At 42.2% G+C, this 23,878-nt stretch overlaps 1 protein-coding gene and 1 long non-coding RNA gene across 2 annotated transcripts; one reads left to right on the top strand and one right to left on the bottom strand.

The window, feature by feature from the left end:
- Positions 1 to 196: 196 nt before the first annotated feature.
- Positions 197 to 17,855, bottom strand: LOC142501891 (proton channel OTOP2-like). The gene is made up of 6 exons (XM_075612455.1): positions 17,255 to 17,855; positions 15,613 to 15,749; positions 14,003 to 14,061; positions 11,217 to 11,341; positions 9,996 to 10,948; positions 197 to 2,903 (listed from the first exon to the last, which is right to left on the bottom strand). The coding sequence occupies exons 1-6, from the start codon at positions 17,670 to 17,672 to the stop codon at positions 2,715 to 2,717; spliced, it is 1,881 nt and encodes a 626-aa protein (XP_075468570.1). The 5' UTR covers positions 17,673 to 17,855; the 3' UTR covers positions 197 to 2,714.
- Positions 556 to 18,344, top strand: LOC142501892 (uncharacterized). Its single transcript, XR_012803595.1, has 3 exons — positions 556 to 909; positions 4,798 to 4,912; positions 17,318 to 18,344. It is a non-coding gene; the product is annotated as an uncharacterized LOC142501892 (long non-coding RNA).
- Positions 18,345 to 23,878: the final 5,534 nt, after the last annotated feature.

The raw sequence follows: 23,878 nt of genomic DNA, 5'->3' as shown, positions 1-23,878 counted from the left end.
TCCTATAGGGAGGGATCCTGCACTGGGTATAGGAGATTAACCCTTCAGGTTTCACATTAGGGATAGCTCTACACTGAGTATGGTATGGTTAAATCTTTGGTGGCCACACATAAAATTACAAATATATTTGTGAAACATGTCTCAAGTGGTGTGTAAATCATACAAGTATAAACAGTATATTGGGTGCATCCACCTGCATGGAAAACCTGTATATTTATTTATACATCCAGTTATAATTGTTTTCATGTGACTTCCATATTATGTCATATGACTCTGAATCACCAACTGCGACTAAATAAGAGAAAAATACATTGAAATAGCGACTATTGTTAAAAAAAAGAGCCTGTTATCATCATTTCTTCCTGTGATAGAAAGTCCTTGGTATCAATCACATTGTTAAAGCTGTTAGGCCATGCTGTAAAAAAATCTTATAAATCGATCAGCAGCCCCCTTAACACAGAATCTTTGCTATATGAATAAAAACTGTATAATACAGTATATACCATTGTGGCAGGCTTAAGGGTGGGAGTATGTTTATTTTTCTAAAAATAACTCTGTTCAGTTCTGATATTATCTAAATGAAATGTTCAACATGCAGAATAATGCTTTGAGTAAGAGTAATATAAGCAGAGTGCCACTAACTTTTCCTATCCATTAGTTGGATTACAGTGTCTTGGGTGAGTGACCTGGACCTAATAAATAAATGATTGCACCCTCACGAAGATCTCAAGTGTATTGCGTTCTCAAACATAAACAAAAAGTAGAATGCAGTGCAGGCTTCAGGAACAGATTGGTCCAGCGGCAGCAAACTGGCAGGAAAAAGTCTATTCTAGTGACACTTTTTTTACTCAAAAGAAAAAGTTCTTCAGTTGCATATTTTCCTCCATGTGACAGCAATAAATGTCAAACGTAAGTATTTTATAAAGAATGTTTTTGTCACTTTTTTTTTTACCCACCACAACTTTTTTTAAATGTCTGGTTATACCCACTACCAGCTTCACGTTGCACAGACATTGAAGGTTTACTGGCTATGCATGACTTTTTAACCCAGGCAGTACTGAAAAGCTGTGTAATACGACGTAGGCATAAGCCCTGTGCTCATTTGCATGTCATTACCCAGAATCCCTGGCTGCAGTGGAAGCATTGTATGCTAAGTGATAATGGGGAAAGACTGTGTTGCAGACCTGTCTGAGATGTGAATTTGCTCACAAGTGGTATTTGTATTTACTATGATAAATGTAAAAATAAGGAGTTAAGCTTAGTGAGTTGCAGTTAGGGATCCAGTCTAGTGGGTTAAAATAACGAGCGTTGTTTTTGTTGCACTTTAATAATTTGATACTTTATGCAAATTGCAGATTTGAATATTACATGAATTTAACCAAACTATGAATTAAATTTTTTTTAAATTGTGGCCTTTTAGACACCACCAGACACGATAAAGAATTAGGACCATGTTTACCTAGCTGCTGTATACCCCGAAACCTCCTTGCCCATTCACTAATGCAGGGGTGCTCAACTCCAGTCCTTAAGACCCCCCAACAGGTCATGTTTTAAGGATATGCCTGTTTCAGCACAGGTGGCTCAATTGTTATCTCACTGTAAATATCCCTTATGTAATTACAATCTGGAGCATGTGGGACCGCGGCCAGTCGGCACTGGATGTTGGGATCGAAGTTGGGCCAACTTCCGCGTCCCAACTCCCCCCAGTTGTGGCCCAGCTCTCACTCCAAGCCCCTCTCCTGTGCGTGCCGTTTGGTGCTGAAAGTTGGGCCCAAGCAGTGGGCATGGAGTGAGAGGAGGGGGCATGGAGTGAGAGAGCAGGGGGCATGGAGTGAGAGAGCAGGGGGCATGGAGTGAGAGAGGAGGGGGCATGGAGTGAGAGAGGAGGGGGAATGGAGTGAGAGAGGAGGGGGAATGGAGTGAGAGAGGAGGGGGCATGGAGTGAGAGAGGAGGGGGCATGGAGTGTGAGAGGAGGGGAAGAGTAGGTAAAAGATGGGGTGTGAGTGGGAGGAGTGAGTCCAGGGCCCGGTGAAAACTCTGGTCTTGGGCCCGGTGAAAACTCGAGTCTTGGTCCCCAGGAAAGCTATTGGCATCCCTGGATATACAGCTTCCGGAGAATTTGTTATATGCTGCTTGCTAACAGTGAATACATTTTTTTGTCATTCATTTTACATATGTGTGAACAGTTTGCATTGGTCTGTATCAACGTTCGTTATATTTGCAAGTCTTACATGAAACATAGTGTAATATCAACTGACATGTCGGCTCTTACTGATTGTCTGTGAGTCGCACCGATTTTTAGTAAGAGCCGTCTCGTATACCTTTCCATGGATTCTCATTGCCAAATATATGTACTAGCAGCACTATACAAGAATTATAATTATAATAATAATAATTATTATTATTATTAAAGATGACAATGCCATTTTTTTTGTTCTGGATCCCCAAAATCTTTTTGGTCCTTGAAGGTTGACATGTTTGTATCAATAGTTAAAATAGAGCGGCACATGGCAGTGGTGACTGCGTGTTTGGTACACGGATGGAAAAAGGTGTTAATTACTGAAAGAATAGAAAATTCCCACAAGGATAACGTTGCACTATTGTGAGCAGAGATCAACTCATAAAAGTGACTGATGCCATGTTCTGATGGGAGTTGCAACCATTACCAAGCAGCCAGCGGAGTGCCGTGGTATCAGCACGGTGTCGGCAGATATCAGTCGGCAGCTGCTTCACATATGTTGCAGTAAACTTCAAATAAACTGGCAACTGAATGCATGCGGTAAAAAATTCCCAACGGCAGAGACATTTTCACAATGATGACCCACAGGGTGAAGCCGTAGAAGGACTGCTCAATTTGGCTCACCAAATGTGGGCGAGTTCCGTAGGCGTAGAGAATCCAAACCTGTAAATAATGAAGGACATGTGATCCATTGACATTTCAAAAAAATATTTTCCATTTATTTCAGTTTTATTTTTAATTTACAATCTTGGGTATATTTATCATTTCTATTTTTTTTATGGCCACTTTATTGATGTTCATGATATTTATATATTTTTTTCTGCTTATATCTTTGTTTCAGGAGGTTATTCTCTCATTGTGCATTTCCCTGCTATCCTTCCAGAGCTTTTTGTTTTTATAAATGCTTTCTCCTTTAGTGGTCTGACTTCCCCTTTTTCCTGTATCCATTAGCTTCTAGTGTTAGTATAGTGTTAGTAATACCTGTGTGGTAATGAGCGTCAATATCTGGTTCCTTATACCAGGGGTGCGCAAACTAGGGGACGCAAGAGATTTCGGGGGGTGCGGCGGTTGCAGAGGCCCCGCGCTCCTTCCCAAGGCATTTAAATTAAATGCCGGGGTATTGCGTGAGGCCTCTGCAACTTTCATTACCTTGTCTTCGGCAACGCGGTGTCAAATGACGTAATTGGCCGGAGTGCCAGATACAAGGTAATGGAGGGGGGGATGCAGGCAGGGGGGCACAGCGGGGGAAGATTGCACCCCCCTTGGCTTATACCACTGTACTGGTGTTTCCCCCACCCGGTGGGAGATTTGTCCATTACTACGGTGTATGGTGCATATACCTGCTGGCAACAGGAGGGCTGAGTTGTCTGCCGATGGTAGTTGGAACACAGGACCAGGCTTCTGGGGTTCATACCCCACATATCTCTTTAGCAGTGCAGCGCCTCCATCTGCCGTAGTCTCCAGGAGCTGAAGGTGATCTCCCACGGTAGAACTATTACCTCTCCCCCCAGTAAGGACACACACCAGGCAGGAGGTATAACAACAGGAACGGTTTATTGTCTCTGTACAGCACAGTTACACGGCAGTCTTCTGCCAGATTTAGTCATCTCAGCTCTCACTGAATGATGGTCCCTGGACCGTCACTACAGGCCAAGGGCACCCGCGGCCGACCTAGCTTTTCCCCACCTCCCTAGCAGAGGCAGAGGTATGGTCCACACTCACTCTTCCCCCGGAGGGAAGAGCACATGGAAGGCCCCAATCTCAGGCTCCCAGTTGTGTGACCTGCCTTCCTCAGAGGGGAAAGGACACTACTAACTTTAGGGCAGTCCTGCCCTTAAGTACAGCCAGGAGGCGGGCACCCCGTTGTCCCAGCTACAACAGGATGTACCACCCCCCTGGCTGTCACTCAAGTGCAGTACCAAAGGGAAGGGGGAAAAGCCCATACCAACTACTGGCAACCTGATTGTACCAGGGTTACTGCCAGCCCAAGGGCAGAATAATAGCCATCACCACATTAAATGACACTACAGTTAGAAAAATAGTGTCCTATGAGGCTTGCCAGAGTAAGGAGGATTTGAGTATTATGGTGCAAACTGAAATGTTCTATAAAGAAGCAATCCAAGTGGGGCCTTTTTTTTAACCAAAGATTGAAGCAGGGGGTCTCCGAAGTTGAACCACATTAATTTCAGCTCAGGGGACCCCCTGCTTCCTGAGATACTCACCTCCGTATGGGGTGCTGGTAGCCGCTCCAGCTCTCTAGCAGGGATAACGTAATGGTGGCGTTTCAACGTTCCCGCGCCCTGCAGGCCAATAGGAAGGCGTGACGTCATCCGGTGCGGCTTCCTATTGGCCCACATGACGCGGAAGCTTTAAAAAGCTATGAGATACCGGCTCCACCTTAGGAGATCGATATCTCAGGAAGCAGGGTCCCGGAGCTTAAATTACCCAGGTTCAGCTCTGGAGACGCCCTGCTTCAATCCTACGTTTAAAAAAATAAAAAATACATTTGTAAATAAAAAGTTTTTATAATTTTTTGTCCTTGAATTATTTTTTACAGGATAGGAACCTTGGAGCCACCGGAGTTTACTGGCAAAGTTACATTATTTCAGCCCCCACTACGGAAAACAAAATGGTGGTTTAAACCCCAGAAAGTATCACCGGTACAATTACGGGTAAGTATCTCGCGAACCTGACGGGGTAATAGGGGGAAAGCGCAGCTAAAAATAGCGCGGTTCAGCTCTCCTTTATCCGATACTCTAAATAAATTGGGGGGTTATGTAGGGGTGTTTGCTGCTTTAATACTTCATTTCTTTAAATACGAAACCTAACACCACTGAACGTATTATTATTTTTTTGCTTTATCTTTGCAGGAACTACAAGAAAATATAGAAGATAATGTTTGTGGGAGAAAAAATGTTCTTGATTTATCCATAGGAAAAAAAAAATACCTTTTTTATTGGGTGCATTGCTTATTCCTCCATTGGGGAGTGTATTATAGGTACATGGGTTGGGTTTCTTGCATATACACGGCACTGTTATTCCATTCAGATACATTTGATTTCCCTTTATTTTTTCCCTTAAAAATGTTTTTTTAGGGATTTAATATTGGTTGGCTAGAAGAAATGTGTGCAGGGAATACATTTACAGTCCATTCATTCCCATCTCAGAGGAAGGTTTTAGTTCAAATCTGCCATCAAAATGAAAGGATACCTTTAGACATGCCTGGTGTATAAACAGTATCACAGTATATGGATCTTTGAGCAATACATGGCAAATCGGTGAAACTTCAAAAAACTTCAAAGTCAAATCTCCTTGGCTTAGCACAGTGCTTTTCAATAGGGATTCCCGGGGCATCTCTAAAGGGCTCCCTGCCATTTCCCACTCATTTGCAAAATGTACCAAATACAAAAGAATTTACATTACATCTGATCTTAGACGCGCTATTAGAGAGGGTTGGGGTTCCTTACAATGCATCTGATCTCAGACACGCTATTAGAGAGGGTTGGGGTTCCTTACAATGCATCTGATCTCAGACGCGCTATTAGAGAGGGTTGGGGTTCCTTACAATGCATCTGATCTCAGACGCGCTATTAGAGAGGGTTGGGGTTCCTTACAATGCATCTGATCTCAGACGCGCTATTAGAGAGGGTTGGGGTTCCTTACAATGCATCTGATCTCAGACAAGCTATTAGAGAGGGTTGGGGTTCCTTACAATGCATCTGATCTCAGACGAGCTATTAGAGAGGGTTGGGGTTCCTTACAATGCAGCTGATCTCAGACACGCTATTAGAGAGGGTTGGGGTTCCTTACAATGCATCTGATCTCAGACGCGCTATTAGAGAGGGTTGGGGTTCTGCAAAATTTTACAATATAATTAATAGGGTTCCTTAACCTAGCTGTGCGCAAACTCGTGGGCACTAGATTTTCAGGGGGAGGCGCGGCAGTTATAGAGGTCCCGCACTCTCCCCCCAGGCATTTAATATAGGCCTCTATAATACACACTATAATACACTCACCTTCCCTTCCAGCAAATTGTCATCCTGGTAACCCAGCGTCAAATTACGCTGCAGAGTCACGTGACGTCACATGACCCCGCACGTCATTTGATGCCGGGGTCAAGCGGGGGGGGGGGGGGGGAGGGGTTGCGAGTCGCCACCGAGAGCAGTCAAGGGTGCGCACGGGGAAACATTTGTGCACCCCTTCCTTAACCAATAAAAGTTCAAAACCACTGCCTTAGTGACTTTGTGCTGCCACCTACTGGTGTTCTAATTGAAATTAATTATTAAAGCTCATTGGCAAAGAAAAAACAGAATCTCCAAGGCTTTTGAAAAATCTTAAGAGAGAGTTTGAAATCGGTACCTTGAATTGTTTTAAGATTATATTTGCCCATGAAATAGCATGATTCATATAAGCGACACACCAAGGACGACGGGCAATGCTTTCAAGGAGGTCCTACCTGGAGTAAGGTCAGAGTATGTGGGGACCAAAATGTGGATAAATAAAAAATGCTAGCCTCGTTCCTCCTTGGCGTGCTGCTTACATGCTAGAAAGGTAGCCATTCCCTATGCTTACCTAATTAAATGTGGTTACATAGTTACATACTGTAGTAGATGAGGTTGAAAAAAGACATAACGTGTGTCCATCGAGTTCAACCTATCTTGAATTTAGACGATAGATACTTATCCTATATTTATATTTACTGTATTTTGACCCAAAGGCAGATCCCCCTATCCCCCCCCCATCCCCATCCTCCCCCAGTGAAACATCATGTTGTTTTTTCCACTTTCTTGGTATGGTGAAAGTTTAATATTATTTAGATTTCGAGAATGTTACATCGGTTTTTGATTTGCTACAGGCTATGCAAGTCAATGTGCAACGTGGGGATGTTAACTATTTTGAACATCATGGCCTATGCTTTAACGGGTTGTATAAATGAGGAAATGTGTCTTGATTTAGTACATCTACCCCAAGATTACAGTGATCTCATTGTTGTTGAAAGTCTGATTTTTGATACAGAAATTCTCACATTGGGCCATATTTACTAAGTGGTACTATCCCATAAGACACTTCAGCACTGGAAGACACCTTAGGGCATATGTATGTAGCCATGCCTGGTTTTGGCTACCAGTCTGCCCTCCCTGTCATGTAAGCACTGGTAACAGTGCAGGCAGTGACAGGACCAATCATGGGTTTCTCCCACAGAGGCAGCTCCCTTGAGTGACAGGGGAGGAGGTGGGACAAGGCATGTGTTCTGCCCAATCCTGGGTTCAGACTGTGTACCCTCTTCCCTGGTACTTAAGAGGCTGCACCACCAAATTTAGGCAGTTGTCTCTAGGAGCGCCTGCACATTGGCATCCCCTGTTCCTTTTCTCCTTGGGGGAGAATGAGTGATTACCATTCACCTGTCTCTGCTAGTGGGGCAGGGAAGAGTAAGGACTGCTTTGGGTGCCCTTGGCAAGGATTGGAGGTACAACAATGGGGGAAGGGAAGGGGATGGAGACCCTCGCATCAGCCTATAATGAAGTGAGATAAACAACGGTGCAATAAGGGGAGAGAACAGGATGATTACTAGAGAACAAAGACACCCTCAGGGCAGCACTCGTTGTATGTGAAAATGTAGTGATGATAAACTTAAAATTTAAATGCTTTAATTATGTTAGTTAAAATAAGTGTCAAAATCGTTGAAATAAATGAACAACTGACAGTGGTAAAACAACACACAAAACAGACAGAAATACACAATACTAAAACTGAAATCTAGGGGGAGAGGTAGAGATCCTACCTATCTGCTGATTAGCAGTGATGAACAATCATTGACTGAATAGTTTGCCCCCTGGTTCAGCAATAACAAGGTTAAAAAGCCTGTAAAATAGATACAGGTGACGGTGGACTGACATGCAAAGGTATATGCCAAAAAATGCTATGCAAAATATACAGTAATAGAGTGAAAGCTCACTAATGATGGTGTAATACAGCCACAATAGGCTAAAATGTTGAAGTAGCTCTGGTCGTGGAGGATCCCTGAATGCAGGGTTAATCAACCTTAACTGTAGGTTGGTAGAAATGGTAATCTAAGTGTTAATAAACAGTGCACACAGGAGCTCACAAAGTGTGGTACTTAGCTCTGGGGCACGGATCTAGTCCGTATCCAGTTATACCTTGACGTTGGTATGCAGGCTTATGACGCCTTTGGCCAAAGGGTTAACTAAATAACCAATTATTATTATTGAAGTATTTATTTATATGTTTTGTCAATTGGATGCAGCATTGGGCACCCCCTGTCTCTTGTTATATACAATTGCCACGCTCAGTAGCTCTCTGGTTGACATAAATATATATTCACTTTGTGGTAGGTGTGGGAGTTTGAGCTTGCTGGGTATCTGTGTTAACGTATCCAGTTATAGCCCCCTAGTTCAAATGTGCCATTATCACGCTTATTAAAGCCTCACAACACGCAGAAAACAATAATAGTTAAGTAGTAATTTTGACTGTCGATAGCTAAGTGCACAAGACCTTACAAAGTGTAATGTCCAGCTCTGGGGCACGGATCTCGTCCATATCAAGTTATAGCCCCCTAGTTCAAATGTGCTACTATAGCAAGTACGGTAGCAGGTAGCAGAAACAAAGTGAGCAACCACATATAATTAGAAGATCCACCGTCCACATATAATCAGTCCACCGTCACCTGTATCTATTTTACAGGCTTTTTAACCTTGTTATTGCTGAACCAGGGGGCAAACTATTCAGTCAATGATTGTTCATCACTGCTAATCAGCAGATAGGTAGGATCTCTACCTCTCCCCCTAGATTTCAGTTTTAGTATTGTGTATTTCTGTCTGTTTTGTGTGTTGTTTTACCACTGTCAGTTGTTCATTTATTTCAACGATTTTGACACTTATTTTAACTAACATAATTAAAGCATTTAAATTTTAAGTTTATCATCACTACATTTTCACATACGAGTGCTGCCCTGAGGGTGTCTTTGTTCTCCAGTAATCAAGGATTGGAGGTCCAGGGACCATCCCAAGATTGGAGACCTGCATTGAGCTGTATTGGGCAGAAGCCAGTGTGATACTGTGTATGCAGAGGAATAAACCTGTTGCAGTTATCTATAACTCCTGCCTGGTGTGCAATCTTTCTGGGGGGAGTGGAGTACGTTTCTTCTGTAGGAGATTGCCTCCATACACCTGGAGCTTGTAGCAGATGGAGGCGCTGTGTCACCAGAGATAAATGTCGGGTATGTACCCCAAAAGCCTGTCCAGAAGTCCCCACAACCATCGGCGGATCACTCAGCATTCTGTGAGCCAACAGGTAACATGCACCATACACCTGGTAACAGGGGAATTTCCCCGAGGGTGGGGGAAGCACCATTACATTTATAACAGTGACATTGGAATTCTGGGGCAAACCCATTGCTCCATATGTATCAAATAAAAAAATCCCATTGAAATCAATAAGATTTATTTGTTTGATAGATGTAGTGCATTTGTTGCCCCATAATTGCTCAGATTTTGCTTGACACATATGCCTCTTTAAGTGAATGGCCAAAAAGTGGCTTATGGAATAGCACTGCTTAGTAAATATGGGCCATTACATGGCTTTGAATAGGTTTACATGGGCCAATAATACATTGCAGTAAATTGGGTCATCTGGCAGTAAAGTGGTTAAAAAATGTTATAGCAAACCCGTTTTTAACTATTATAGAAAAAGAAGCATACAGAGATGTGTCTAGTTATAAATATGTACTGTACTTACTGATATGTTGTAACAGATCAAGAGAATTGAAATGTTTTGTAATATCTTCCTCCTGGTGCTTAAAAATGACTGTTTTCCATCAGCATTTAGGGTCTGCCTTTTCTGAGATATATTTGTGAGGCTGCTTCCGACTAGTAAGTTTTTAGGAACGTCTTTCTGCAAGTCCACCAAGATGTTTGAGCTATGTACACTGGCTTCAAGCTCTGAACACGGGGCCCTGATTCCACATTCATTGCTCGGTCTATGTTGTTCCATTTCACTGGTTGGATCTCGAGATATAGAGAAGATCTTCTCTCTGGATGTCAAACTTTTTTTTTGGACAGGTCCATCATACAGCGCCTCAGTAATGAAGAGGTTTTGGCCAAGTACTTGGATGGTTTTACAAAGAGAGAAACAAAGGTCCAGGAGATAGAGATTTCCGTCAATGTGTAGGAAGAAGATGGCCACTAAAGAAAATACTGAGACCATCAATGGTCCACAGGAGCTTCCCAACAGAAGAGTAATGTCCAGGCTCCTAACTACACTTTTGGATTTGTCAACAAATGAAGGACTCTTCTGGAGTCGGTAAGTGATCATACCCATCACAGAAGCAATGAACATAGCAGACAGCAACACAGAGTTAAAGATGTAGTAGATGCGTAATGCTTCTGGAACTGTTCCTGGGGATTTGGCAAGAACACCAAAGGAAATCATAACTCCAAAGGTTGCGGAAATGGCAAATGCGCCCAAAATGAGGCCCACAAAGGCTCCATTAATCTGCAGGGTGCCTTTGCCGTGTCCTGTAAGTGCTGTAGAACAAGGCATTTTCCCAGTATTCTTCCATATTACATACAGCATTGTTGAAGAGAAAAGGCTGAACTCAATGTTAAATGGATGCAAGTAAGCAGCTCCTTCAGAGAAAATATGGCACAGGTCGGTGATGCAGACACAACTATTTGTGTGTATTCTAGCACCTGGAACAGGAAAAGCGATAACTGTTCTTGCAAGTCGATGTTTCATGAAAATGCTTTTTGAAATGGACAAACTTAAAAAGAAGATGCACATTTCAATGCATTTTTATAGTTGAAATACTCTAATTAAAAGGAAACATTTTGTATGTAAACTATATAATACTGTAATGGATTATTAGTAAGTAAGTATAACTTTATTTGAAACAACCTACGGCAATCAATATACATACTTTTAATCCAGTAACCTAATTGTGTAATATACTTATCTTACTTTGTACTGAATTGATGTTTTCCTGTTTGGCATCATATATTTCCTCTAACTGCTTCATGGACTCATCCAGGACTACACTCATCCACATTAATATATTGGTGGCAAGCGTATGCATCAGGCCAAACCTACGTGCAAGAGAAAAATAATGTGTTGGCTTATTTAAAATGCTACATATGGTGCTTTTTGCCCGTGGGTGTGCGTCAACGGGTGCTATAATATTGGCTACCTGTATGGAAGATAACAGCATGTTGCTGTAAATTAGGTGATTAAAGTAAAATGTTTTTCCAAGCCACCACTCGGACACTTAAGTGTTTTTTGCTTTAGTTGCTCTCTAAACCTTGCCATTTAAGCAATAGCCTGAAGAAGTGATCATCCCATGACTGTCCCACCCGGTGTGGCTAACATGTTCATTTTTAATGGAGAAAAGAGGACAACATGGTTGGGTTGTCGAACAAGAACAGTTATTTAGATCTGTCTGGTCCAGATCCACAAAAGGATGCTAAGCTTTAGCACTCCGTTACTCCCTTTCATTTAGCACCCTTTTGTGGAACTGGGTCTCTGTTTGAAAGAAATTCATACTGCAGAACATAATTTTCTGGAGAGAAGATCCACAGACTGCTTATTAAAAAAGAAATCAATACATACTAGATTATCAAAGGAAAACCTTATCATATTCCCTTATACATCATCCCCATCACCCATCGCCCATCATCATCCCTTGTCGATCCACTGCCTGATGAAGGCCTCCCCAAGGATCTTTAGGCTGTGTTTTGCAAGCCTTTCTTCTGCACATTGCTCCAACACATTTTCTGATTTCATCCTCCCATCTAACTTTTGGTCATTGTCTTGGTCTTTTCTTCGCTCTTGGAAACCAGTCCCGTACCATCTTTGTCCAACGATGATCATTTCTTCTTCTGATACGTGCGGCCCACTTCCATTTTAGTTTCTTCAGCCTATTATATCATGGAAAAAGTGGAGCAATTCTGTATCCAAAAAAATACACAATTGTATGAAAGAAAAGAATCCTATTGATGTCTATGGGACTTTTTTCTTTGATACATATATTGCGGCTATTTTGCCCCACAATTGCTCCACTTTTGCCTTGATATATATATATATATATATATATGCAAATACAACTGTATGCTCATCTGCATGTCTTAGGCAGGTCTGCAACCCCGCCTTTCCCCATTATCACCCAGCATACAGCACTTCCACTGCAGCAAGGGATTCTGGGAAATGACATGCAAATGAGCACACAGTGTCACTTTTTGCCTCTAAAACCATTTTTAACATGGTTCCCTATAGGCATAAGCTTGCTGCATGGTCACAGCTTTGAGCACAGCCAGGGTTAAGGTGCATACCCAGAAAACCACCCACAGACAGCTGTTTCGACCTTAATGGGTCTCATCAGTGTGGGGTTGATTTTAACTGGGTATGCAAAGAGGCTATGGGATAGGCTATACCATAATACTGAGTTAAATTATGGTGAGTAAAAAAAGTGTTTTTGTCACTTTTTTTACTCACCATAACTTAACTCAGTATTATGGTATATATATATATGTGTTCGACAAACCTATACATTTGCTCGCCCCGGGCGAGTGGATTTTACCCCCGGGCGAGTAAATATTGGCCCAAGCAGCACACGTTTGGTACTAGGTGGCGAGTAGATTTTTTTGTGTGGCGAGTAGATTTTTTGGTGATTTGTCAACCACTTATATATATATATATATATAAAAATATTAAAAAAAAATAATAATATATATATATTCCACAGAAGCAGCCGGCACTCCACTTGCAAGTAGAAAAAATTGGGTGCTTGTCCCATAAAGCAATAATAAACCATACGATACCGTTTGAAGCACGATATCAGGAGACAGCACTCTGGTAAGTTTGAAAACAAGTTTTAGTATTGAAAAAGACACATAAACCGATGTTTCCTCCCCCAGTGGGACCTTTCACCACCTTGAGAAAGGTCCCACTTAGGGACCGAAACGTCGGTTTATGTGTCTTTTTCAATACTAAAACTTGTTATCAAACTTACCAGAGTGCTGTCTCCTGATCTCGTGCTTCAAACGGTATTGTATGGTTTATATATCTATATATAGATATATATAGATAGATATACCCTATATATTTTTTTTACAAGTGGAAGCCTAGTCCTTTTTTCAAATCAGACATAAGACAAAAAGTGTCAGAATGAATTCATTCCTTTCGCTTGTGCTTTGCAGGACATTGCCTTACGGCTGGGGTGCGCAAACTGGGGGGGGGGCAACATTTTCTGGTGGGGATGCGGCGCTTACAGAGACCCTGCGCTCTTTCCCACAACATTTAAATAAAATGCCGGGGAGCGCGCGAGGCCTCTGTATGTCTCTTACCTTCTCTTTGGCTTCTGGTGACACGTCGTCATGACAACGCAGAGTCAAATGATGCCGCTGGCTCAAATGGCAACGCAACGTCATTACGTCCAATGACGCCGCCGATGTCGGAGAAAAGGTGGTGGGGGGAGAGCAGGGGGGCGCAAACAAAAAAGTTTGCGCACCCCTGTCTTACGACATGCACGATAGCCACAATCACAGTTTCAGGCAATTAATATATGTGACCTCCCATTTTGCAACAGAACATTGCTATTGTGCTGATATAGCATTCATATCATATGTCCATCTTTTAGAAAGACTGGGCTGAACGCAGTAAGTTGAAGCTAAAAAGCATTCTTTTTTTAATGAGAGCATTTGTGAGAGGTCCGCCTCTTAATTGTTCATTGTAAGTAGTAAAAATGGCCTCACCTGTTAAGGTGCTGTTTATCCTGGATGCAGACTTTAGCATAAAATGAAAGGAGTGATACCTTAAGTGAAAGAGATAACAAGTTCAGTATAATATATTCATGTCAATTATTACAGCTGGAATTCCTTTGTTACGGTTTAATTAGGAGGGGGTTGGTTGGCTGTAGTTTGTTACGGTTTAATTAGGAGGGGGTTGGTTGGCTGTAGTTTGTTACGGTTTAATTAGGAGGGGGTTGGTTGGCTGTAGTTTGTTACGGTTTAATTAGGAGGGGTTTGGTTGGCTGTAGGTGCCCTAGGATTGGTGGTTAGGTCCTCCCGGGGAAGATGGTCGTAGGTGTTAACTCCTTGGTTGCCTTAGCGGTAAGTAAGGCATTGCCATTTAATGATTAGGTAGCCAATGGGGTTAGGTAGTGTAATATTAGTAGGATATTAACCCCTTGGTGCCTGTGGTATTTATTGGTAACCACAGGCATTAAAATAGTTAATGTATTTTCTGCCAAAGGGTTTATAATAACTCTTTTGACATAACCCTATGGCAGAAGTATATGAAAGACACCAGGACCTTCATATGTACAGTTTAGAGGAGAGAAGGGAGGAACTTTCAAATATATAAAGAGGATTCAGCAAAGTACAGGAGGGAAGCACGTTCCAAAGAGAGAGGAGTGATGGAACACAAGGTTATTCTCTGAAGCGGGAGGGTGGCAGCTAAGGGGAAATGTGAGGACGTGCTTCCTCACGGAAAGGGTGGTGGATTCGTGGCATAGCCTCCCAGCAGAGGTGGTAAGGGCTAATACAGTGCGGGAGTACAACCATGCGTGGGATAAACTGGAGGCGAAATCCTAAATACCAAAGAAACCCAAGGATCAGAGGGTCTGAGGTTTTACAGCAGGGAGGAGAATGGGCAGGCAAGGTGGGCAAAGTGGTCCCTATCTGCCGTCTCATTCTATGTTTCTATTCCCCAGCATTTATTAGTGGAGTGATATATTGCATCACAATAGCCATTTATATATTGTACCCAGTACGTTTTACTGCATTGCTGCGGTAAAAACACCAGGGATTTTTTCTTTACCTGGCGAAATATTAACTCTATTTAGTGGTGTTTGATGACTTCCGGTCAATAATCCTTATTCACCTTACTTAACATTAATCATTTCCGTCTGATACACATCTCAGTGGGGGTTATGCACTAAGCAGTGATAAGTGCTTTTAAGTGAGATAAAAAGCCATTATAGCGCGATACTACACTGTTATCACTGCTTTGTGAATCTCACAGCAGGCAGTATCACTCTATAAAGGCATTTATCTCACTTAAAAGCACTTATCACTGCTTAGTGCACAACCCCCAGTGTTCAAATGTTGCCTCAAACCTCTTAAATCTTAATCCTATGGAGATTTCTAGACTCTTTCTTTCTTGAAAAACACACGACACAAACTCTCTTCTCTAACGTTAGGAATGAACGAGTATTCCCATTTCCTCATTGGCATCACTAACGCATAACAATAAAAACAATGACAAGCTGCGTGGACACGTGGGGCAGGATACAAAACAGACTTGCAAGAATGGGAACAACATAAAGCATTTCGCATTAGTGTCCGTGTCTCCTGTTTCTCACCTGTATGACAGTAAATATAGCTTGAACTACTGGAAAAGACGTGATGAGTACTGATGTGCACTGGTGTAATTCATGATAATATCCAAGGGTCAAACAGTCAAGTACTAGTGTAGCCAACGCAAAAAGGCACAATCCACCTATAAGAAACAAGAAAATGTACTATTTAGGACAGTATATATATATTTTTTAACTTTGTTTGGTTAAGAAATCCTATAATTATATTGTGAAATTCTGCGGAACCCCAACCCTCTCTAATAGCGCGTCTGAGATCAGATGTATTGTAAGGAACCCCAACCCTCTCTAATAGCCCATCTGAGATCAGATGCATTGTAAGGAACCCCAACCCTCTCTAATAGCACGTCTGAGATCAGATGTATTGTAAGGAACCCCAACCCTCTCTAATTGCGCGTCTGAGATCAGATGCATTGTAAATTTTTCTGTATTTGGTACAATTTTCAAATGACCTGAACTTCGGGGAACCCTTTAAGGATGCCCACTGGACTCCCTGTTGAAAAACACTGCTTTAGAGACTTTATGGAAAGACCTGACGTTCATATTCTTGAAGGAGAGATAGACCTGTGTGGTTGTGAAATCTCTTTACACTATAGCTTCATCTATGAAGAATTCTCATGTTGGTCCATTAAAATGCATCACAACCTACAATGTATATCAATACAGAATTACAAACTATTTATTAAAATATTGTGTATGCATAAAAGTGCTATAACATTTATTAGTGTAGCATCATTTTATAACATTTTTATGTAAAAGATCAAACAGAAGCTATGTTTATCTCACAAAGCATACAGTACGTAGCTAGATGATACAGCAATAGAATAATAAGAGTATATATATATATATATATATATATATATATATATATATATATATATATATATATATATACACACGAGACCTGTGAGCTTTCAAAAGCTTTGTACATTATACTTGAGGATTCCGTTATTCGCTGTCTATTTATTTATTTAAAATCTGTGGGGTTTTTTCTTTCCGTTTTACCTGTGTTCTCCTTTCATTAAAAAAAATCTGCGTTTATCACTCTAAACAATGGAAAAAATGTACATATTTGAATGTGGTGCTTATTTTGAGGTTTCATACTACCGATGTGCTGTCTTTATCTCCGACCGGTGGCTGAGCTGCTAGGATGCGGAACTCAGAAGACATGATGCTTTATTTTCATTTTTTTTATCGGTTGTAACCAGAAATGCAAGATTATTAAATTGCTGGTGTTTTTTTTGGTTAAAACCTAAAACCACAACCCCTAATTATACTTTTTAAAAATATTTATTTGTTTATAAAATGTTTTACCAGGAAGTAACACATTGAGAGTTACCTCTCGTTTTCAAGTATGTCCTGGGCACAGAGTTATGATGACAAATAATACATGGCTACAAATACACAGTTACATAAGTGAACCTGGTATACATTATATACAATACATTGCATGCACAGTTAGAGATAATATATATTATAGGCGTATGTGACAGTTACAGATCAGATTAAAATGTGAGACAGCCTTAGTTTTGAAAGAACTTAGACTGGTGGTGGCTGTGATGAACTCTAAAGGTTTGTCTCTATTTAAATGTATAAAATACAATGATATAAGTACCGCCACATACAGTACCTTTTAACCAACTGGCTCCAGCATGATGATCCTGGTATATTTTAATTTTTTTATTTTTAGCAGATTTCCACCCAAACCAGAGCATCCAGGCTGAGGAAGTCAGCATGAGCACCGTGAGGAACCCGTGGACATTCTGGCTTTGTTGGTTGTGATGATGCATTTCCGCCAACAGAACGGAGCTACCAAAAAATGTTAGAAGAGTAAGGTAGAGCAGAGAAAGCAGGACCGCGGTTCTTGGATGGGAAGTTGCGTGGTGCCATGCCTCCGTCTCGTTCGCCAAGCTGCTGCTATCACTGCTAACGCTTGAAAACAAAGAGTCCTGGGAACAGGTGGTTTCTTTGGCTTTAACATCAGGAACATGGAGAGAGCTCATTGTAGTAGAGTTCATAAGTGCATTACTCATCTCCCTGGGAATCATTTCTATAACATAAACAAATCACATTAACTAGGTTATCCATCATCCAAACAAGTTGCCAGTGACATCTAGCTTCATGTACTGTAGTATTATCGCGTAGGTGGCGTAATGGTTTTGGGAAATCTCATAAACTTTGTTAATATTTATCATTCTTTTTTTGGGGGGGTGATGAAACAAACAGTTGTACAAAAGAAAAAAGGTTGGTAATCACAATTACTGGGTAAATAAACTTGGGTCTCCACCTGGCTCCTAATCGCCCCGAGTTGTCCAGCTACGTTCCTGGACTTATCTTTCGTCCTAACATATTAAAATACCAGATTCAATACACTTGGGCCTTTACATCAGTGATTGCAGATATTGAAACCTATTTTAAAGAGGCAATACCACTTGACCGTTTGTAAACAACTTACCAATACATGTGGCTTCCTTTAAAAATATTAATTTCCGCCTAGAATATCATTTTCACTTATTTGCGTCTGGTATAAAAATAAGTAAGATTTCAATTTTCTCCAGGTCGACTCCAATTATTGTTCTATTGTCTTTGATCTCTTTATACAAATTGTGCTTCCGTCACTAGTCAAACCCTACTGTACATGAAGGAGAAAGAGACCGTGGATGTACAATTTCCCTACTTATATCATACAACAGTTTATAAACAGTGCTATCACAAAAGAGATTAAGCTGAAGATTGGATAAACTATCCAAAGCATTTGGCTACTATGAAGATATTAAATATATCAAAAATATATTGAAAAATCCTTATACTTTTTTGAATTGTACATTTACCTTCTAAAACATGCCACTTCAGTCCTAGAAGGGACTGCCACTTTCAATAAAAAGAATCCCAGTGCTGGGTATTTGCGTGATATGCAAAATGTTATGAGCACTCCAGCTCCGTCTGCGCACCTGTAGAATGCTTAATTTTTGTCACAATAGTTAAGGAAAAATGAAATAAAAGCTTTGCGACGGGTAAAACAATTCTATTTTATGCATCATGGATAGGCTGGTTTTATTTCTGTACTGAAATGCTCTTTCCCATATATCATTCACGTAATATCTACGCGTTTCATTAGGATTCTGTGAAATAATTAAAGCCATGATTTAACTGTGACGTGCATAATTATAGTAACTTACTTGATTATTCCCCTACTTTCCAGATGGCTGGTAATTATTTCCTTTGCTGTCCTTAATTTTCTGACTTTTTGTATTCCTCTGAGACGTAACTTGGAGATGTTGTTCTGTCTGCATATTGAAGTTGCAATATTATTACGAGGGGGGTATTTTGAGGAGGAGGAACTCATAAAATGCTAAGACCTCCCCTAGCTGCAGGATAGAAGACTTTTCCTTTCTTTAAATCAGCCATTCTCGGTGTTGACCTACTTAAGTATGTAATATGTGCTGTGCTAAATGCCCTTAACACTATATTGATATTTCCTTATTACAAGAGAAAACCTTTAAATTGCTCATTTGTTTTAATATTAAAGCTCATGTTTGGCAGGGGTAACGCTAGTCATATTATTCATTTTTTTTTCATTGTTTTCATCATGTAACATTTTAATAAGGCTTTTTATGTTGTGTAAGTTCATTCTTAAGTTTCTTTCTGTACAGAAGAACTCTATTTGGGGTAGATCCACACCGCTTCATTAAGGCCATCTAACGTGAAGATACCTACATAGCTAATGGATGTTAGCTCCTAGTTTAAAGCTCCTGCATTACGTGGGCGAATAGGAAGCCACACTGCGTGACGTCACCGCTTCCTATTGGCCCACAGGGTGCGGGTGCTTTGAAAAGGAGCCATATAGTGAACCCTGGATGTGAGTCGCAGCGGCTATTGGCACTCACTATGGAGGTAAGTATCTCCAGGGAGCCACGGAGATCCCCATAAGTCTTCATGTATTTTGAAACATCCTACCCCTCCCTCAGGCCAGCCTGCCCCTGCCTGAGACAATGAAGACAATATAATTTTTTCTTTGCTTTTTTTGCCCCAATATTGGACCACTTGTGTAACAAGGAGACCTTGATAAGTGACGTGGAATTATATCATTCTCAAACATCCAGGGGGAGCATAAGGGGAAAGAAATACAAATTTAAGTGCAGACGTTTCTATAAAGTGAGATGATATAGTCTTGGCTCGTATAAATGTATTACTCACAAGATGTATGAGTTAATCAGGCAATTGGCAAATTGGGTTGCCACCCATCTGTGATCTGACGAAGCCGACAACAGCTACAGCAAGCTGGGCGAAACGCGTAGAGTGTACCAATTTTGGACTCAAACGCGACCCGTAGCTGACCAACTCTGCAGCCGTGACGTCATCTTCCTGGACGGGCGCCGTGAGGGAGGCTCTGAACCGGCATACAGATCCGTGAGAGAAAGCCAGCCAAGTACCTGAGGGAGGCGGTGAGCAGTTCGGGGAGCTTCTATTTTCTCCATTTGTGAGATACATGCATGATTTTTACTGGCACATTGTAAGTGCGCATTTTATTGACCCGTTTTTTTAAATTATAAAGTTGTACCTTTTTGATCGCACTATATAGTTCTCTCTCTATTTTATATACATCATCCTGCTGACGGTATCTCTAACAAGGGGGGTCCAGATCACAGATGGGTGGCAACCCAATTTGCCAATTGCCTGATTAACTCATACTTCTTGTGAGTAATACATTTATACGAGCCAAGACTATATCATCTCACTTTATAGAAACGTCTGCACTTAAATTTGTATTTCTTTCCCCTTATGCTCCCCCTGGATGTTTGAGAAAAATACTTGAATCTTTGGAACCCGTGAAACAGGTCCCACCAGTGAGGTTTGAGCTGGGTGGTTGGATTTTAATCATCATACATCACTTTTCTAAGATATATTCACTATTGATATTATTTATAGTTATTTGCGCCTTATATCACTTATTTCACAATACAGTGGAATTATATCAAACATTTTTACTGCTAACTATTCCATTCAACAAGAACACTGTCCCATGTTATCTGTGTTGGTAAAGAGTTCCTAATATTTTCCAACTTGAGTATTAAGGGTAGATCCACAGAAGGGTGTCACTTTGGGGCTAATTACAACCGTTCCAGAAATCGGGATCAGACATTATTTTTCTTCAGTTTAATGGGTATCTTCAAAGCTAATAAAATGCAAAAATGATGTCCGTTAATAAAAGTTGCAGCGCTAGTAACCGGGATTTTCGTGGAGCAGAGACGCATTAACCACTACAATGCACATGCATATTGGCAAAATTTGAACTCGCGTTAATTAAACCATGCGTTAAAGACATGTTACTCATGTGAGTTACATAAAGCTAATGCAATAATTGCTAAAATGTGGATATTTTTTTAAAACATTTTTTTATGGTTTTTAAATTATTTATAGTGTCTTTCATTTCTTTGTACATTATTAAAAGTTATTAATTATTATAGTAGAGCTATGTATGGATAAACACCCATGCTTAATACAATCATGACCACAGTACTGTATATTTATTTATTTATCAAATGTTTTACCAGGAAGTAATACATTGAGTTACCTCTCGTTTTCAAGTATGTCCTGGGCATTATAATGACAAATACATGGTTACAAATACATGGTTACATAAGTGAGCAGGGTATACATTATATAGAAGACATTGCATGCACAGTTAGTGTCCTGGAACTAGATTCCATATTCCTCTGTCTTCCCCTTTAGTTATGGGATTCATTTCTCCCTTCTTTAGTTGCCTGTCAGTTTCCCCTGTCCCAGCAGCAACGCTGTATGTAAAATGCAACATTATTGCAACATGTCGTTTACACAGCCTGTGTTGGTTGCCTGCAGCTCATATTCTCCTAGCTGAGAGTGGGCTATTCCTACCCCCTGTCCTTGCTGACAGTTAGTGTAGTCCCACTTCCTATCTAGTGTGACCCTTACTCCTCATTTCCTTTTGACCCTGGACTCTGAGTGAGTAACTGCCTGCTATCACCCCAGCAAGGCCTTTTTGTTTTACACTGTCTCATTATTGATACACTGCACAGCAGACAGAGAAGCCCTCTCTCCCCACACTCCATCTACAAGCACCTATCTCCCTGTGTTTTCCCTCAATAAAACCAAGAAAGAGAAAAGGACTTGTTTGTGCTTTGGAAGAGGTGAGACACGAGTTAAGCTACCTGGAGTCATTCATACACCATTCGTGACCCTGGCTTCAGGATAGTAAAACAAAGACCTGTGTTGGGGAATCACACAGCAGCTACTACTCAAAGACTTTATGCTATACAGAATAGTCCCTGCACACAAGGCAGCAGCTTTGCAAACAGACTGTACACACAAACCTAACTGCCTTTTTCTCTGTCTGAGTCCACCCGCTGCTCAGCCCCACAGTGAGGAGCCTACGGACACCTGTAAGCACAGCTACCCCAACGCTGCACGCTGCAGGACACCGCTCGGCACCATCTGAGACAGACGCCCTACGCTGACAAGGTAAAAGACCGCACGCCATACGCACTGGCAAAAGGCCTACACACACCTACAGCATGGCAGAACTCAGAGCCTCACCAGACATCACGCAGGAAAGCGATCTCTCAGATACAGAGACCGCTGCGCATCTGCAACAGGCGCAGGCAGGCGCAAGGCCCAAACGGACAGTCACACTGACACAAAAGGGCCGCGAAAAATATGAGAGCGACATTGAAGCGCACCGCGCTAAATTAGAGTTGGCCTGGAAAACAACCGCATTGGAGTTACGCAATGTCGTTAGTATTGGCGATAATGCACAACAGCTCGCGCAGGCAATTATTCAAATAAAGTCTGATCACTCGTGCTACCAAGGGCTGTCAGAAACATACATCACCTACTTGACCAGAACCAACACCGGCGAAAGCCTGCAAGAAAGAGACTTACAAAATAACATTGATCTTGCACGTGACAGCCGCGTGCGGGCCGCCATCACAGACGCTCAAAGCGTGAGAAAAGAGCTCCTCCTGGAGACTGCATCGCAGCGCTCAAGCATATCCAGGCACTCATCTAGATCAGCAAGATCAGCGCAGTCTAACGCGTCCAGCGCAAGCACAAACGCTACCAAGGCGAGAGCCGCTGCAGAGGCCGCACGTGCCCGGGCCGAATATGGTCGGAGAGAGGCAGCCGTAAGGGCAGAAAAGGCGCGCATAGAAGAGGAGGAGCAGGTCGCCGCCGCCGCCTCCGCTGCCAATGCCGCCGCCGCTGCTACCGCCGCCGCTGCCAATGCCGCCGCCGCTGCTACCGCCGCCGCTGCTACCACCGCCGCTGCCAATGCACGTAGAAAGGCCGAATTAGACGCGGATCTAGAGGCTCTAAACAAAGAAGAAGACGCCGCTGCCGCCATAGCCCAAGCCGAAGTCCTAGAAGCAGCTGCGAGACAGGACGGCGGGGAGCTACCCTACAGACGGATTGCCTCAGAGGATCCAGCCCAACGCACTGAAGACTATGTAAGGAGCCTCTTCAGTGTAAACACCAGCGCACCATCTCAACACGGAGGGAGCGACACCACAGACAACGAAGACTCGCTAGGACCACGAGGAGAAGACGCTGCTCCGTCAATGGCACACGCTGCCTGGGATAGCCACAGCCGCAACAGTGATCCACACGCCAGAGCGCACACGGATGCACCACAACAGGCTCGTAATCCAGGTACACCCACGCGGGAGAAAACAGCCCCTCACACTGGCCAGCAGTCATCACGCGTCCACGCCAAGGAAGAGGCGACCGCAAAGACCGTCCCAGCAACTACCTCAGAACGGGGCAAACGCGCCGACGTCTCAGGTCTGACAGACATAGCCAAGTACATGATCCGGCGCGACTTGGTGCACGCAGGACTCATCAGCTTCGACGACCGCCCTGAGAACTACCGGACGTGGAAGTTCACGTTCAAAGACGCAATCGACAGCTTGGACTTCTCAGCAAGGGAAGAGCTCAACCTGTTAGTTAAGTTCTTGGGGAATGTATCCAGGGAGCAAGCGCAGAGACTTCGGACGGCAAACGCACATCAACCCCAAGTAGGTCTGGACCTAGTGTGGGAAAGGCTAGAAGAGACCTATGGCAGCCCTGAAGCAGTCGAGGATTCACTCTTCAAAAGAATCGAGAGCTTCCCCAAGATCACGAGTAAAGACTACTCGAAGTTACGAGATCTTGGAGACCTGCTGCAAGAACTGGAGTCCGCAAGGAAAGACCATTCCTTAATAGGTCTCAACGCCCTAGATTC

The sequence above is a fragment of the Ascaphus truei genome, chromosome 8 (assembly GCF_040206685.1).
Source record: "Ascaphus truei isolate aAscTru1 chromosome 8, aAscTru1.hap1, whole genome shotgun sequence".
Classification (NCBI taxonomy): Eukaryota; Metazoa; Chordata; class Amphibia; order Anura; family Ascaphidae; genus Ascaphus; species Ascaphus truei.
The sequence above is the reverse complement of the archived record's forward strand: the minus strand, read 5'-3'. Positions and strand labels throughout refer to the sequence as shown.

Coding starts and splice junctions, on each gene's coding strand:
- LOC142501891 (XM_075612455.1), bottom strand. CDS start 17,672: ATGATTCCCAGGGAGATGAGTAATGCACTTATGAACTCTACTACAATG. Junction 11,342..14,002: donor GATAAACAGCACCTTAACAG/GTGAGGCCATTT, acceptor TCTTGCACGTAG/GTTTGGCCTGATGCATACGC. Junction 2,904..9,995: donor TGATCTGTTACAACATATCA/GTAAGTACAGTA, acceptor CATTATTTACAG/GTTTGGATTCTCTACGCCTA.